Genomic DNA, 18,565 nt, shown 5'->3' on the forward strand with positions numbered 1-18,565 from the left:
GATGAATCGTCTTCGGAATTTGAAACAGTCACAGTTGGGGATGCCAGTGACAACAAACTTGGATCCGTACCTTTTTCAAGTCTCTTTTCTTCTTTCAAGAATCCTTGCTTCTTTTTGCTCTACTTCTTGTCTTCTGATGAAATAACCATATTTCTTTCTGTCCTTTGATCAATTAAAAACTTTGTCTTCATCTACTTTACATATAGTAAGTGCTTCATTGTGAGCAATATCAAATATTTTATCAAGCTGCTCTTGAAATGATGTTTCACGTTTCTTTTGGGCATGAGACATTCTTCCCTTATTTTTTTCAACAGCAGCCATTCAGAATGTACTTTTTCAAGCTTATCAACACAAGGTTTTGTATGTAGTTTAGTTTGATAGTGAAAGGACAAGGTTTCAGGGTCCTTTTGCCACACTGAAATTAATTCGTTTATAGTGCTGTGACTTGCATTTCTCAAATTTTTTTTCCTGTAGAAAAAATGCAATCTGAGAAGAACTTGCCTTAAAGTTGGTAACTGATTAAATCTAGATATTGGTTCTACGTCTCTGATACCTATCACGGATACACTGTCTACTTGACGTGTTGAAATTGATGGCTAAGCCATATTTTCACACAGAGTCCATATTCCACAACAATCACATGCAACACAACAGTCCTCACGACCAAATACTGAATTCTCATTTTTTTCACATTTAGTAGTTTTCTTGATATTTAAACTTGCAACAGAACAGTCCTCAGGACCAAATATTGACACTTCTCACTTTTTACTTCTTTACACAGTTTTCTGGATATTTATTTCACAAAAATAGCATCTGGGAAAAGAATTACATAATTAAAATTTATATTTCGAAAACGAACAAAATAGGGCAATTTTTCAAACTTGTAAGACGTTGAGCACTGCCTTCTATTCCACCTAAGACATTGAAATTTTGGCAATTGACTACTATCTGCTGCAGTAAAAAAAAAAAAAAAAAAAAAAAAAAAAATGCCCAGGGGGTATGGTGGGATAAATTTGAAATTTTTGGGCCACCTTAGGGAACACCCAGCCAACAGGTTTGAACTCAATTAATGAACAGACAGTAAAATGCTCCACTGAGAAAGAGAAACCAAATAATGATTCACTGCCAAATATTGTGATTATGGTGACTCAAATCAAAAGATAGTACGATAACAAATGGTGGTCTATATAATTGCGTGCTGCCGAGAGTTAGCACATAATAGTGTTGATTTAGCAAATGGTGAATACAATTAGGATTGTGTGCAACGAACTCGACGCTTTAAGTAGTAGGAATAACAAACCGATGATTTCTTTTAAAGCCCAAAGGCATGAGAAGGCATAACATTAAATGTATGAGTCATTCACTATTATAGTTTGCGAAAACTATATTCCAGCTCACCAGAAACTTATTTCAGAGAAACTAAACGAAAATTTTTAGTTCTGCTACGCCCTTAACACCACTGGTGCGTCTTTTTTATCCCACGTGTTATCACTCTTCATAGGATTTAAATGTATACGGGAAAGCTCTGTCAGAAACCTTCGCAATTTACTTGTGTGCCATACTTCCTGTGTAGTATCAGAATACAATTTTTAAAATTATATTTTCTTTCTATTTTTGTTTACGATTTTCAAAACTACATTACCTTTCAATTTTTGTATAAGATTTCAAAACATTATTTTAGACTACCGAACTTCAGTACTGTTCAGACATTTCACAATACCTACAGTAGCAAAAGTTCACATTCTTATGACAAACAGTAGCTTTTGGATTCTTTGGTTTGATTCTATTTTATTCTTCTATAGTTAATGGAGAAACTTCGTGCTTTCTGTACATTAGACCAAAAATACAATAATTTTAGACATAGATCAAAAATATAATAATTTTAGAGAACATAAAATGTTCTAATTTGGGAGCTTACGACTTAAAAGATCCTAGATCAGCTTTTAGAACGTATAACGTCCTAAATTGCGTTTATGGTTATTTTCAACTTTTGAAGTGTTTTTGAAATAATTCTTTTTTTAATGCATGAGATATCAATTATAGTCTTTCATTGTCAACCAGTTTTACCAATGAAATAACAAAGGTCTCATAGAGAAAGAGCTAGTAAGTCAAGCTGTTCGTGGATACAAAGGTCAGAAAAATTTTCTGTGGAACCGCTATGAAACATGTACCTCTTACATCATATGATGTAGAACGCAGTTTTTCGGCATTTAAAAAAAGTGTTGACAGACGATAGAAAAAGGTTCACCCCAGAGAATCTTTCAAAATATTTTCTTGTTCAGTCGCACTCCAAAAAAGTGAACTGATTCCTTTGTTTGTACTATGTAATAATGTGAAAAGTACCAAAAGCACAGTAACTCAAAATATTTTCTTCTTCTGTGTGACTCTAGGAAAGTCGTTTGATGTTTGTGCTGTACAAGATTTCAAATATAGGAAAATTAATATATCTATACTTCATACACCATTTCAATACCTAAAAATCCGAAACCTACAAAACAATATGATGCAGTTTGGAATTATTTAATGTTAAATGTTATATAAGAAAAATTCGTACAAAATAAAATAAAATTTAAAACAAAAAGGGTCACATTATCACAAGGTCTATTTAAAAATATACAATATAAGCTCTTTCTCTAAAATACTTTGCCTGATAGGACGGGAAGAAGCAGGAAAAAAGGGAAAGAAAAATTAAAGAGTAGAACACATGCAGTAAAGTGTCCAGTGTATGATTTGTTGGAGCCCCAAGTCATGTAGTTACGTGATAATGTTATAAGATTCAAAGTATACGGAGTTTTGTGGTGGAATATATAGCTACGGTAATGCAAATGGTAAAGTTCGTATTTATTTTACTCAATTCTTTACTTCTTACAGGGGCAAAGCCGAAGGTGAGGCCTGTCGTTATTTATTCTATTCGGTTCCTTATTTTATCACAGGGTCAACACCGAAGGTGTTGTTTGTCCTTATTTATTCTACTCAGTTCCTTATTTTCTGAGCGTCTATTGTTGGACCGGAATTGACAGTGGAAACATAGAAACCACTGCTCATACACACCTATATATATGGTAATGAAGAAATTAACAACTCCATGTAATCTTACGCGTTTACAAAGCTTAATAAGAAGTTTCTACAGAATTAAACATAAATATGCAATGAAATATATATCAATGTGAAGGAAATATGCAGAATGCAAATTATAGGATGTTTAAGTGTATACATATTCCGCCATAACTCAAACGCCTGGTGCAATTTCAACCAAACTTGGCACATATATAATTCACAATCTAGGAAACACTTCCACCTCTACCAAGAGTGGAAAAAAGAAAGAAGGAAAAACAAAGATATAAAGTAATCGAAAATGTCAGATATTAATGTCTAATCCCAAATTTTCGGAATCACTGAAACGAATACTGACACTCCCAACGCCGTTAAGAGGCACTATCACGGCGAAATTAAAATACCGCTAATTTTACAGTAACTATGTGATACCTTCAAATAGGTAAAAGATAATCGAAAAGTGGAACAAGCTCGCTAGACAATATTATTTTACATGATACCGCTATCACGACTGACTTATCTGCTTTCGATTTCCAACCACTTAGAAAATCAGCATTTATTTTCGCGTTTTTAAATGGCTGCAAACGGAAAGCTACGGAGTGACTCGTGGTAACTGTATCTCATGCAAAATAATATTGTCTAGCGTGCTCTTGTTCCACATTTCGATTATCTTTTATCTATTTTAAGATATCACATAATTACTGTAAAATTAGTGGTATTTTAATTTAGCAGTGATCAAGTCTCTTAAGTCCAAGTTCAGCCCCCAGTGGAGCAGGGCGTCCCCAGCACCCCGGGTGGAGGTTGGAAGAAGTGACGCAAACAATCGAAAGCGACCTATATTAGTGCTGAATCCACACTTTCCGGAATCGATGAGATAAATACTGATACTCACGATGCCGTTTACGCTCACGTTGATTCACCAGCGGCATGGTAGATGAGAAAGGGTGAAAAATAAAATATCCAGAATGACCAGGAATAGTGTCGAATCCATAGTTCTCGGGGTAGGAAAAAATGACTGATCCATTTGAAATAACTTTTGGAACACTGATTGTATCTACCTCAAGGTGGGTTTTTATCATGCCATTTCGAATGAAGTTTGTATTTTATGGGGTAGTGTTTGAAAATTTATGCTAAAAGTAGTGTATATTAATAATTATTAGCATTATAGTTTTATTGAAATGTGTATCATAAGATTGAAGGAGTTCAAATATTTCCCATACTCTATTCTTTTCGTGTGAGGAACGAGCATTTCAGCTAGTAACAATAACAGAAACTTGTGAACATAACAAAAAAAAAAAAAAAAAAATGCATGGGAAACGATGTAAGTGTGATAAGCTGTGGTATTATAGATGATTAAAACTAGAAATACTTTAAGTATGGTGTCTACATCCAGGGTTGTGAATGAATAAATGAAGAAGGGTCAAATGAATTTAGCTCGGTGCTTGATGTTTAGAGACTACAATTGAGAAGAAGGGCTTAAACGAGTTTACGCCCTTTTTGCATCAAACGCATTTGTGGCTTTTGTCATGCTTGTTTAGCTCCTGGTAACATTTCAATTCAATATCGAAATAAAATGCTGCGTATTACAATGTTTTATGTAAGAAAAAAAATACTTAAATTTTCAACATAGTTTTTCTCCAACTGCATGTTTCAGACTTACACCCTTATTACATCGAACTCCTTAATTGTACTTGGCTGGTCTTGGTCGTGGATGATATACGAACATGTCACCTACGAATGAATGACAGAGGCAAGATTTGAATAGTGATGCAGTATTTGTTGTTCCTTGCGTATCATGAATAAAATGACGTATGAGGGAAGCCATGCGAGTAACAATGATAGTGTCCTTGATTTGAATATAAAGCTCCCAAAACCCTAACTTAGGGATTTTGACTATTTTTGAGTAAGGTACAAGATGCTGGCTAGGAATAAGCCCTCGAGTAAACCATGATTTGCTAGGTAAATTGGATTTTAGCGACACCAATTGGTGGGGTCCTCTAAAGATCTGTATTGGATGCAGTTGAAAAGTTGGTATGGGCTTCGGACCGATAGTCTGTGTAGTTCGCTTCACTGTAGTGGATCCCTTATCTGGGCGCTGGATGATGATATAACGCAGCAACAAGACTCCCCAACGTTCAATAACTGTACTATTATGGTATGTTTGGAGAATATTAGGAAATTGAGGGTCAGAAATTTGTTTTTAAATAGAAAATATGTACATATATTTGCAGAAAATGAATGGAAGGAGCTCCTCTGAGAAAGTATTTTTAGATTCCTCTGTAAACAGAAACGTTCGATTTATCTAATTGGGTTAACCTGTAGTACTGACAGCGCACGGGAAGAGGAATGGGAATCAGGCCATAGAAAAGGAATTTCTCTCCAGCCAGTATGAGAGAACATGAAGAAACATTAACAACTTGCTACAGTTGTTTATGCTGAGATGTTAATGGCATAAAATTGTTGCAAGTTTCCGGTTAGGTTTAATCTCAGTTAGTTCTGGTTGAATTTCGGTCTGTTCAATACCGCTGCAAAACGGTACAGGCAGATTATTGTTCACCAGGGAAAGAGTTAATGGACGAGCATGGTTGAGGATAAGTTTACCAAGAGAAAGGTGGCAGAGTTTAGTGAGATGTTCGCTATTTCTTTTATTTTTAATATTTCAATAATTTACAATTATTTCATCTATTTTCTTTCATTCTGCATTATCTACCACTGTTTATATACTATTATATTTTTATAGTTTTATTTATTGTTTTAATTTTTAACTATCATTCATTTAATTTGTATATTCCAATCTTTCTCCTCTATAGTATACAAGTTCTCTCTTCATTTCTTATATCTTCGCTCTTTCGCAGTTTTTAACCTACCAGCCCCGTTAACATTACCACGCGACATCGTGATCCCGTACTTCAACATGGCGCAAACCTGGAAACCGCTTTACATCTTTCCTTCCGTTCTTTAATCTTTCTTTTCTTTTCTCTAATCCCCCATCTGATGAAGCGCTTATTGTACATTTTACTTTCAGTAAGATGATCATGTTTTAGTATCTTCTCGTAATTAATTTTATATTTCAGCTTCGAGATTCGTTTATTCTGACCACATTTATTCGATACAATAGAATTGAAAAGTCTTGTAATCGTGTAAAGAATCGAATTCGATATCTCAGTTCAAAAAATCTTAAACAAAACTTTAAGTTTCAAAGGAGATTTCCCGCGGGCGACCAGGGACTATATTTTCTTCCTACACCAAAACTAAGAGAGTTTACTGAATGATAAAAATCGAAAACTGACATGTTTCGAAAACGAATCTAACGCTTTCCTTCGCGTGTCTCAATTGTCATGCAATGCGCATTATAGTTTTGCTCGAAACAAAATAAGGAAAATATGAAAAAGGTTGTGTCCTGTGGGGTACTTTTGTCAAACAATCCTCCAGAAAACGACTTTCACAACTTTTTTCATGCCTCATATATTAATAACACTATATAATATGGCACTACTTATTCTCTCGTAAAAGAAGAGAAATAGAATCCTCGGCAAGTTCCAAGAAATCAGGATTATAATCTTAAAACAATAATTGTGCAGAACTATCACATGTACATCATGAAACTAAAACTGACACAATTAAGACAAATTTACATTCAGAATGGTTAATATCCAGACGAGAGTAATTGTCGCTTGATTTTCTCAAGCAAGCTTCAACAAGTTCATACTGTATTGGCTCAAATCTAGAACAATATTTTTGTTAAGAAACAGTTCCGTAAATAACTTACCGGTATTATAATCTCAGTATAGCAATTAAAAAAAAAAAAAAAAAAGTTTATTTCACTCTCTCGCGACCGTATCATGCGTTTCATTATCGTATATAGAAATGGTAATGGTAATACGCCACGTTATGATTCAATTTCCCTGACACTACGCTTCTACCGGGTATTCAAATTGATTAGGGTTTTCATATACACTCAATGAAGCGAAAATCTTAAAAAGGAGATTTAAATTAGTAAATTTTCCATTATGTAATATTTTCGAAATGTGTGCGTGTAGTATTTCATACAAGATATATGTATTTTTTCATTAAATCATCTCAAAAGCACGATGTCGTATTATATTTGGGACTGCAATATATTCGAGCTAATAGGTATTTGTTTAACAACTCTACAATATGGTGTGATTAAATTCCCTCGGAAAAGATGTTACGGGTAGTTTGTTAATGGGAAGAGAGTTCTGTTCAGGCCATTTTTTCCAAAAATACGTTCTCTTAATTATTTTTTTCATTCTATTATATTTTTGAATTTTACGTCACACGTTCATGAAAGGACATTCGATGTCAACAGGACAAGTAATATCGATGGTCAGCGCGGCATTCGACAAAAGTCATACGTAGCCGATCTAAAGCATTATACTGGCAATCGTAAAACCTACAAATATTTCGATTAAAATTAATAAAATAGCATGTTTAAACTGAGATGATCTTTTTTTCTTACGTAACAAAAACAAAAGATTGAAACTGTACTAAAATATTAAACTTACTTTATGTTTGGCACGTTAGTTAAAATTATGCAATACATTAAAGATTTTCCAATAGCTATTATAGTTGAATATGTGACGAGCTTTTAAAAAAAAAAAAAAAATATCGAAACCTATCCTCAACCTTCCCAACATCTCTCAAAGCTCAGCTAAAATAGTGGATTGATTGATTATACTGATACCGATGTCTACTATGATAAAATAGTTTCCACGTTATCAGCCTCTTGCAAACCTTCTTTCAAAACGAACAAAAGTATTCTTCAACTTACCTTGACTGCGAAGTCCCGGGCATGCTTGCATTGCCTTCGCCTCCTTGATCGAAACTTCTCTGACTAGATATGGCACCAGCACTAGTTTTCTGTCTTTTGGCACTTGATTCAAAGGACATACGTGAGTTCGATGCAGTCGCACTATCCTCTTCGTCAGAGAGAAGGATAATTTCATCATCATCCTCTTGTTCAGTCTGAATACTGCCTTGTGTACTTGTTCCCGGTACACCAGCATCACTTGAAAAGTCACCTAAGGAAGTTCGGCCATCACCTTGGTCACTCCCGTAAGAACCACCATATCCACCAGTGTCCGCTGACACATTACCTGAATCACACTGACCAACTTCTTGTTTCACTTCCACTAAAGCAGCAGCCTTTGTATCCACTTCCTGAGGAAACAGAGCTTTTTTGCAACTTTTCGCCTGCCTTCCTGGAACACTTGAAGGACTTTGAGCACTAACTAAACGTCCTGGAGTTCGTTGCAAAATATTTACATTGTCTGTCACGCCCACAACTTCAGAATTTTGTAGCATTTCCAAAAAGTCTCGTTGGTCATTTTCAACCTTTATATTCACAGGTTCCGGTGTTGCTTTATCTCGTTCAGGATTCTAAACAGACACAGAAAGAAATCTGTACTCAAGCTATTTATATTATACAATGAAAATATCTACTACAAGTGAAGTGATTTAATAATATATGATACAGAACACTTACACACTAACCGGCTCTAAGATACCAGCTTGTCACAAATGTGAGAGATGGTGAGTGACTTGGAAACTGCTCTATAGGGAAAGTACATAAACTTTCTCTAATAACATCCCGATATTTATACGGTTGGAATAATAAAAACAGATACAAAAACTTCAATCTTGGCAGACTTAATTTCAACGTTGTTTGTTTAGGATCACGGCAAACATGTGAGAAATACACTGTAAAACAAAGGTTCCCACCTTATTTACATGGCACCCCTTCGTAAACCCTCCATATTTCACGCCCTCTCCTTCCCGTTTGTTGGCCATAGGTGCATCTTGTCTGAGATGAACACAGACATCAAATCTTTTTTCACCTATTTATTTCCATCATAACATGCATACCATTGCAGTGCAGTATCATCATTACTATTGTTTATTTACTTTACCATCCTTGCTCTTAATGAAACATTTCTTACTCAATCTTATTATGTGTTTGTAGGTGTATTATTTACTCATTTGTACTATTTGTAGTGTTTTAACATTCTTACTATTTGTAAGTTAAATAACCATAAGAAACAGCGTAATTTAGTATACACTCTTGACTTCTTGTAAATCAGTTAAACATTGCTGGCACCTGTGTAACCATACGGAAGCTTATAGTTTTACTCCAAGTGTACAGCGTGATCCGGTAGTGGGCGTACTCCTAATTGGTGTTTTCTGACTGACGGTTTTACCCACATTTGTTTGGTAACATTGCTTGGCATTGTCTGGCAACACTGCTATCCATGTTCCTTTGTTTTAGCGCACTTCGCGATTTACGTGCGCTATTACTTGAATCAGACGTTTCCTGGCCGCTGGATTGGAAGAGGTTGTGCATCTTCACCAGCTTCCTTTGCCTTGTCTCCAAGAAGCCCCTATCTGACGACACCAGACAATGCTCTCTGGGGGTTTCATGAAGCAACTAGTAAGAAGCACTCGATATCACACAACGCAGGAATTACGAGCAGCTGTGGAACACGCCTTTACCGTCGTGACTCTGGAGTATCTCCGCAAATCATCTGCGAGAACTTGACGCAGAATTCAGCTGTGTTACGACATGGATGGTCATCATACCGATGCGATGTTTATGACTCTTAAGACTTCAAGGTAACTGTGTACAGACATTCTACCATAACTAACACTAGACTGTTGAAACTAAAGGGGGGAGTACGCCCACTTCTGGACCACCCTAGTAGTGTGTATGTGTGGCACCTTATTTCTTGCTAACTACTGGGTGGATCTGAACCAAATTTGGTGGGCAAATAGCACATGGTCTAAGGTAATGAAATGCTATAGTTGATAGCCGGGCTCAGCTCGTCTTGCATTTGGTACTTCAAGGTTACTACTGATCTGGAGAAATCTATTTCTCTGACCTTTGGCAGGAAATTCCCTGATTTTCATGACAGGTGTCGGATGACGCTGATATATAAATAAGGAATAAATAACTGAATATTATATATGAAAACATTTATTCTATAGAGACAAATAGTAATCAATTGCTCATACGTACATTCCACTTATCTTCCATAAAGATCTAAGCAGCGTCCCATACTGTGATCATTAATGGTTGGCTAAACTGAAATTGGTGTACAATTAATGTTAGAAAAAATATATTTTATAAAATTTCCGTTTCTCTGATTTCCAGTCTTTTCAATGAGTTTCCCTGATCTGCACCATTTTCGTTGAGTTTTCCCTCACTTCCCTAACCAGTAGGGGCCTTGTACTTTATTTCTCGGTAACTACTTGGTGGATTTGAACGAAATTTTGAGGGCAGGTAGTCCATCATCTAATGCAGTGGTTCTCAACCGACATGTCGCGACACACTGGTGTGTCACACAATCTCTTGAAGTGTGTCGCGAAATTTTAGAATTTAAAAATCAAGAAGAATTTAATAATAATTAGTTAAAATCGAGACAGACTGTACCAGTCAACATCTCCAGCAGCAGCATAATGCTCAGTGCTACATACTCATTATAAAAACTAATAAGTTCCACTATTAAAACAGATATTATATTATTATTATTATTATTATTATTAAATTGAAAGTCAATATGTTTGTGACTCTTAATCCCTTGAAACACCCCACCGATCTCGATCAAATTTTCAACATAGATGAGGTTCGGGCCTTGAATGGTTTCTATCATTTCACTTTGACGAAGCAACGTAGGGGAAGGGGAGGCGGGGAAGAGACATTTAAAATGATAAAAGGACCGATATTAGTGTCGACAGTTTTCGGGTCGCTGAGATGAACAGTGACACTTCCGATGCTGTTTAAATCCAAATTCAGCCCGCAACCTGGGACAGGGAATATATAAAAATGATCGATATTAGTGCCAAATTCATAGTTTTCCAAGTCGCTGAGATGGAAAAACACTTCCAATCCCATGCCCCGCAACATGGGGAAGGAGGGAGATATGATAGGTATCCGTGTCGAATCCACAGTTTTCAGGTTCGATGACAATTTCGATGCCATATCCCGCAACATGGGAAGAGGGAGTTCTATCAGCGTCGAATCCATAGTTTTCGGGTTCGCTGAGATGAACAGTGACACTTCGATGCCCTGTATCGTAGCATAGGGAGGGGGATATATAATAGTCGGAAATGACCGATACTAGCGCCGAATCCACAGTTTCTGGAGTCGCTGTGATGAATAGTAATACTTCTGATGCCGTTTAAATCCGAATTCAGCTACGCAACATGGAGGAGGAGGAGGAAGGGGAAATATAAAAATGATCGATAATGACCGAATGACCGATATGAGAGCACTTTGGTAACAATAAAAAGTGACTAACGAAACATAGCACTATTTTTTTCTTAATTTAACCCAGCGACGCGGGATAATTGCTAAAAATATCACACAAGTGAGTCGCGATGTCGTGGACGTTCAGTAAAGTGTGTCGACAGTTAAAAATGGTTGAGAACCACTGGTCTAAAGAATAGTGACCTAGCTCGGTCAGAAACAGGCTCTGTTCGACTTGCATGTGATATTTTATTTCTCGGTACCTACTGGTCGAATCTAAACCAAATCTGGTGGGCAACGGGATCATGATAATAAGGAATACAATTCGCTTTGATGGCTGGGCTCGATCAGAGACAGGTTCAGCTCACCTTGTATTTGACACTTTATTTCTCGGTAAATACTGTCTACATCTGAACAAAATTTGGTTCCCAAGCAGCCACTGTTTAAGGAATAAGGTTCACTATTTTTGAGACAGGCTCAACTCGACAACAGAGGCTGTGTTCCAGCTTTGCATGCCGGAAGCTTCTGACTTCAGTTCACCTGACGCTTGTCAAATGTCCCATTTATAATTTTTCAGTACTTCTAACAACAGCGACAATAAGTGAAAAGTAAATGCCACTGTTAACAAAAAATTTGCTGAAGCTAAATTGTAAATGGTCTTTACAAGTGGTATTTTCTTCATAATTTCACAGTTTACTTCTGTCAGAAACTTACGCCTTCTTACTCGCTCTTCACGCTCCCAAACTGGGAACCACTATTGTAGATAAACATCTTATGTTTATTTTTTTCGACCCCAGCTATAGCTGAATCACATTTCTTGTTAAATTATACAAATAAAAGTTTATGAAATAATTGGTAAAATTACAAACTGTGAGCATATCAAGAAAATATACGCATATGTGTTGAGATACTACATTTCTATACAATCTGTACAGTTGAAGATGGTATTTATAGTTAGACTGATTTGAGTTTAGCGTCTCGTTCAGTAGCAAGGCTACGTAAGACGTGAACCTACAGTCTGACGTGGAATCTGAAGCACATGAGCTCTTCTTGGGAATTAAACCTGTGTCTCCCACGACAACGGCGTGTATGCTTATCCACATAGCCACGAGGGAGGTATCTGTAGTTGTATATAGACCTATTTGGGTCATAATGAATTCTTTGTCGGTTATTTGCACCCAAGTAAAGGAAACAGAACTTTTTCAGATGATACTCTAGTTGAACCAAATGAGTATACAATCTAGTAAATAGACTGTCTAACATTACTCGTCCGTCAGCTGGAGCAGTCTCTATGTTTAGACGCGGAATTACTTCCATTGCTATACCCATTACACTGGTTGATATCAACACCTGCTGCTATTCTTACTTATTAGAGATATTAACTACACTGCATTTGTTAGTTTTATATTCTCATAATGTATTGAAATTTAATATTCAAGCCACATTCACTTTAGGTAGCTTTCTAAAAGCACTGGAGAGGTTTGAGGAATATCTTCGGGCCTCATCCTAAACGAAAGGAAAATCCCAACTTACACACCTCCTTGTGGGAGAAAGCGGGCAAGGTCTTAGGCGGTCAACGTAGTGGGAACCGACTGACTCCCGCGATAAGGAGTCAACCTTCACCAGGTGCCAGTGGCCTCCTCGGAGGGCGGATGAGCGAGTAGAAGTCAGGGCATCTTCTTGTTCTTAGGAGAAACTATCCTAGAAGGTGAATGAGCCCCAAGGTGGTCAACGGCATGGAGATGTGGGAAGGGAAAAGGTTTACTACTACATTTTTATCCCAAGAAGGACGAAGAAGGAGAATAAATGCAATGATAGTTCCTCCTAAGATAAAACATTCCGGAGGACTATTCCGAAAAGAATAATCAAAGGAGAAAATAATAATAGTTTTCATTTCAGAAAGGGAATCTGGAAAGTACGAATTTTATGGCGTGCAGGTAAACGTGAAAATTTAAAAGTGGAAATGGATAAATGTATAGAGAATATAGTGGGCTTAAGTGAATTACATTAGTCAGAAATCGGGAAATTACACAATATACTATTCGGGTAGCGTTAGGCCGAGAAAGGCGTCGTGATGGCATTAAGAAACGAAATAGCAAAAACAACAAAAGTGGAATGCTGCAGTGACCGCTTGATGTTTGTAAAGCTAAGTGCAAAACCAGTGGATATTGTGATGGTACAATCCGCGGCAAAAACCCTGCAACATGGAGATTTAAGTTTATTGTGAAACTACGCCTAACAGCACAGGGAATGAACATAACGTCTAAGTGGAACGAATCACGCCAGAATAAACCTCGGTCTCCTCCCGTGCACACTTATTTTGGAGCAAAAGACTTCGTCATTTCACAATAAACTTATATGCTCATGTTGCAGGTTTTTTGTCGCGGATTGTACAAGTGTATATACCTACAACTGACAATGATGAAGTAGAACTAATATATCACAAGATTAGTGATATATTGCATCAGGAAAGAAGAAATAAAGTCAACGCCATAGTAATGGGAAACTTCAACAACGTAGTGGGAGAAAGAGCTACGAATAAGGTGATCGAAGATGAGGACTAGATACACGGGGCAAAATGCTGATCGACTTCTGTAAGCAACATGATATGGTGGTAACGAATACGTGGTTTACGAAAAGAAAAACCAAGCTGTACAGGAGATAAGAAACGCCACCAAATTGATTACATCCTTGTCAAGTTACGTTTCAGGAATAATATACGAGATGAAGACGCTACCGGTAGCGGACATTAATTCGGATCATTATCTCCTAGTTGCGAAAGTGAAAACCTGTTTAGAGTCAATCAAGAAAAATGGGAGGAAAAACTGAAAATGGAATTTGAACGACTAAAAAGTAGTTATGGACAGTGATGTGAAAAAAGAGATTAAAGAAAAATTCTGTGTAACTGACGATGTGGTAGGCAGTGTAGAAAATACCCGAGGAAAAGTTAAACGTATGCTATTAGACACACTCCACAACATTGGCACGAAGGAAAGAACACGGAAAAAAACACGAGTAGCTGAAACGATGCGTAAGAAGATGGAGAAATACACAAGGGCGAAAACCACGGACATCAAGGAATACAGAAGGTTGAATATAAACTGAGAAAAGAGACGGACAAAGCCAAAGAGAAGTACATTAACAGATATTTGAAGAAATAATAGAACTTCACCCTGAAGTATCACAAAACACAAGAATTACGAGGGAAAGCTAACAAAAATATACGTACGTATGGAATCGAAGATAAAGAAGGTGATGTCGTCACTGACCATCAAAGAATCCTTAGAATCTGGGAGGAATACATAAAAAATCTATAGGATTAGAAGAACTTGAAAGTGAGGTGTATATATATTGAAAGTGACGTAATACAAGCCATCACGGACATGCGAAGGAAGAAGGCCACTGATGGGTACAACACATCTGCTCAAGGGATTAAGAGACAATCCAATGCAAGTACTAACTTTATTATTAACAAGATCTACCTGAGTGGAGAATGATCAAAGAATTCTTGATGCTACAATAGTTGAATTACTAAGAAAAGGCAAGCAAAGAAATGCAGTGATCATGGAACCATTAGCCTTGTTTCCTACAATGGAAAGATTATCGTCAGCCTACTGAACAAATGGCTGGTAAGATAGAAGAGATGAAAGAAGATCAATGTGGATTTCGAAAAAGAAACGGGAGGGCACCTGAGATGCTATTGGGTTGATGGGAATTGTCACAACGAGTTTTCACGTAAGGGAAAAGTTGTGTTTGTCCTTCGTTTACTGACAAAAAGGTATCGACCGGGTCAATTGCGTCAAACTTCTGAAAATACTTACAGAAATCAGTCAACTGTTGCAACTTGTACATAGACAACGAATGAAGTTGCGCTTGAATCAAGGAGAAATCAATAGTGTGGAGACTGGCAGTGGAGTTAGACAAAGATGTCGTATGTCACCCCGATTACTCAACATTTATAGTGAATGTTTAATGAAGGAAGTATTAATGGGAACTGGAGATTTCAAGATTGGAAGGGAAATCATTAACAAGGTCAGATATGCAGACGATAAGGTTATTATGGCTAGAACCGAAGAAGGACTACGGGAGATGATGGACAAAATAGCTGACACTGGGAAACAATATAGAATGAAAATCAATATCGAAAAATCGAAATTTATGAGAATATCTCGTGCAAACGCTCCCTTATGGGTCACAGTAGAACAAAGAAAACTTAGAGTCGATCACTTCAAATATCCGGGAAATATTTTGACGAGAGGGCTTTTTGCACCAAAGAGATCAAGTCAAGAACTGCTGTAGCCAAAGAGGCATTCAACAAGAAAAGAACACTCTTAATTAGCAGACTTAACACTAGACTAAGGAAGAAACTGGTCGAACGCTATAAGTGGACGACTGGACTTTATGATTCCGACTTGAACATTATAGAAGTTAGGGAAGAAATGATCAGAGAGCTTCGAAATACGGAGATGGAGAAAATAAAATGGACGGAGCGAGTAACAAACGAAGATGTTTTAAAACAGGAAGGGAAGAAGGACTCTTTTAGCCAGCATCGTTCGTAGGAAGAGCAATTGGATTGGATACATCTTGCAAAGAAATTGTCTTCTTCATACCCCCAGAGAAGGAAAGATGGAATGAAAGTGAGGAATAGGAAGAACAAAACTGATCGATGAATTGAAAAATAAAGAGTATTGGAGTTAACAGAGGAAGATTGAGGAACGTGGAAGAATATTTGCAGAAAAAAAATGATAAAAACTCATTAGTTCCACGACCTGCCAAAAGGCAGAATACTTAATAATAATAATAATACCTTGTTAACTAAAGAACTTCCCACGTTTTCACTACTAAAAAGTTGCTCTTTGGCATGAACGAATATTTGCTGTAACCAAAAAACAAAAGAGGTTATCTCAATTTTTCACAAGTAGAGGAAGAAAATATTAAATGAAAAAACGAAGGTATTTCCGATGGCACAATAAACAAACTTTTCTACAGAAGAATGAGCACTACGATTTTCCACGTAGGGAAGTACAGTGAAACCTCCCTTAACGGACACCTCTATAATACGGACAGATCTTTTTGTCCCGCCATAAATATATGTTCTCTTATGGAACAAAACCCTCCTTTTTACGGACACTCTCAGATACGGAGGCGTACAGTCCTTTTTGTCCCAAACGTTTCAATAACCTCTTCATAACGGATAGGAATTATTCTCGGTTCTGCGATATATTCTGCTTCTGTAAAGTCTTTTCCTCACAAGTGTCATTATCATGAGTCTAGACCTGGTGAACCATCAAACAGAACAGCTTCAAGCTGAACTTGAAATTCTTTTCTTTTCCTGCCCGCAATAAACTGCTTTCTTTGGGAAATCCTAGAAAATCTTCAATAAGCAATAACACTCATACAGAGTCAGTCGTATGGTCAAGAATTCTATGAGAAAAATCTTCCCTTCCCTAACAAATTGTGTCCTTTTTCTTCTGGTCCTTGCATCTTTCCCGACAATTTCATATATAACAAAACAAACATTGCTTGCTTTACAATAACATTTTCAACGAACAAATTTCTCTCTCTTACTTTCTTTGGAAAAGCAACTTTTTTTCTTTTACTTATGATACTGGAACAAGTTTGGGTTGTAGTTTTCCCGGCTTCCTTTTTCACTTTCTCTAAGAGGATATTCTTTGTGATTGGGGATGGGTCAATAAACATATGCACTCCCAATAACTTGCCTTTTCATCCAACTCCGTCAACGAAGATACCGCGCCAGTACACAAACACACACACACACACACACGTTTCTTCCACAACCGTACTGAGGATTTTCAGAGGACACTTGCTAATGAGTTTTAATACCCTTGTATAAGAAAAAGCATGCCTTCTTCGCTAAGCAAAAGAGTTTAGCCAGTTAGTTGGTTCCTAACGCATCTTTTGAGAAGGTTCTGAGAATTTGAAATAAATGAAAAACGCTTACAGGGTAATGTCATGTACTTAAGAAAATTACCATACACGCATTATCTTTTGCAGTATACGAATATATTAACACATTCCCCAGCAGTAATATTATTTAACAGAAATGAATTTTTCCTTCATCCCTCCCAATAATTCAGATACATACTAAATAGTGTGTTTTCATATTGAATTTTACGCATTTACGCTCATACATAATGTATTTACTGTATATTACTGCATACAATTACCGTTGTGAGAAATTAAATTTCTGTAACCTCTCTGTAATGGACACCTCTCAGTAAAAGAAAAAAAATCATGTCCCATTGGTGTCCGTTATTCAGAGGTTTCACTGTACTTGGTTAGACTATTTTTCTTCTGATACTACAGACTACTGTGAATGTCTGAATTTACTACGTTTTGGTTTAATGTGTGTTTATTTTAGTAATTTTGTTTCCAAATAGGTATACGTTCATAAAAATCTTGGGAGAACTTGTATCATCCTCTAGTACCTTCTCTATTCTTACAGTCTTTGCACACCCAAACAGCTGGTTATTTGCATTAGTTTGTTTATAGATATTACCTATAACTTCATGCAAAATTCTTAGAAAAGAGAAGATTTAAGAGCGTACACAATCGCCAAGTTCTTTACCGAATTCAATGCCTTTTATATATTTATTTATTTATTTTCATATTCAATGAACGCTGTATATAAATAAGAGTAATGCGTAATCGTTTGACGTTCCTATCAGTCCCTTTAGTCAGGGTGTCTAGCAAATTTCTCTCAGCAATTTCATGACATTTTCCTGACTTTTCCCGACTATTTCCATATTTTTAACGACCTAAGAAAAAATTATAAAGTTAGGAAAGGTCAAAATGTAATGAAAAAGTGTACAAAATCTTACCCAATCAAAAACTTTCTCCTTATTCATGTATACAATGATGTAATCTAATCACGCAACTTCTCTTCTTCTATAGTAGCGACTTCTGGCAACTGATTCACGATTTTCTGTTTCTTTGCGTCAAGTTACTTTAATCTCTGTTGTGCTCTTTTTTCAGCGGCTGTGATTTTTTTCTGCCATCACTTTCCTATGATGTTCTTCGGCTTCCTTGAATCGCGCGTATGCATTTCTCATTGATAGTATCATCTGTTTTGGGATAGGTACGGCCTGTACGCCACCAGCTATATTAACAGCATCACACACTAAACGCTGTGCCACTAAAGAATCCTCTGAGAAATTTTATATTATTTTCTCGTTTACGGAAAAACTCCTTTCTAAGGCTGCATTGCCTTGGGAAAGAATTAGACAG

General features: G+C 36.6%; 1 protein-coding gene across 50 annotated transcripts in view; it reads right to left on the minus strand.

Moving 5' to 3' along the window:
• Positions 1-18,565, minus strand: part of LOC145680673 (uncharacterized) — a 613,323-nt gene that overhangs the window by 581,182 nt on the left and 13,576 nt on the right. For all 50 annotated transcript variants that reach the window (XR_014130656.1, XM_081751485.1, XM_081751503.1 and 47 more), the window contains exon 3: positions 7,847-8,454. Coding sequence is in view for 49 of the 50 variants with exons in the window: in XM_081751485.1 (XP_081607611.1) it covers positions 7,847-8,454 (608 nt within the window). In the remaining variant the exon portion in view is untranslated. The remainder of the gene's footprint in view (positions 1-7,846; positions 8,455-18,565) is intronic.

The sequence above is a fragment of the Thermobia domestica genome, chromosome 3, assembly GCF_964235325.1.
Source record: "Thermobia domestica chromosome 3, izTheDome1.hap1.1, whole genome shotgun sequence".
Classification (NCBI taxonomy): Eukaryota; Metazoa; Arthropoda; class Insecta; order Zygentoma; family Lepismatidae; genus Thermobia; species Thermobia domestica.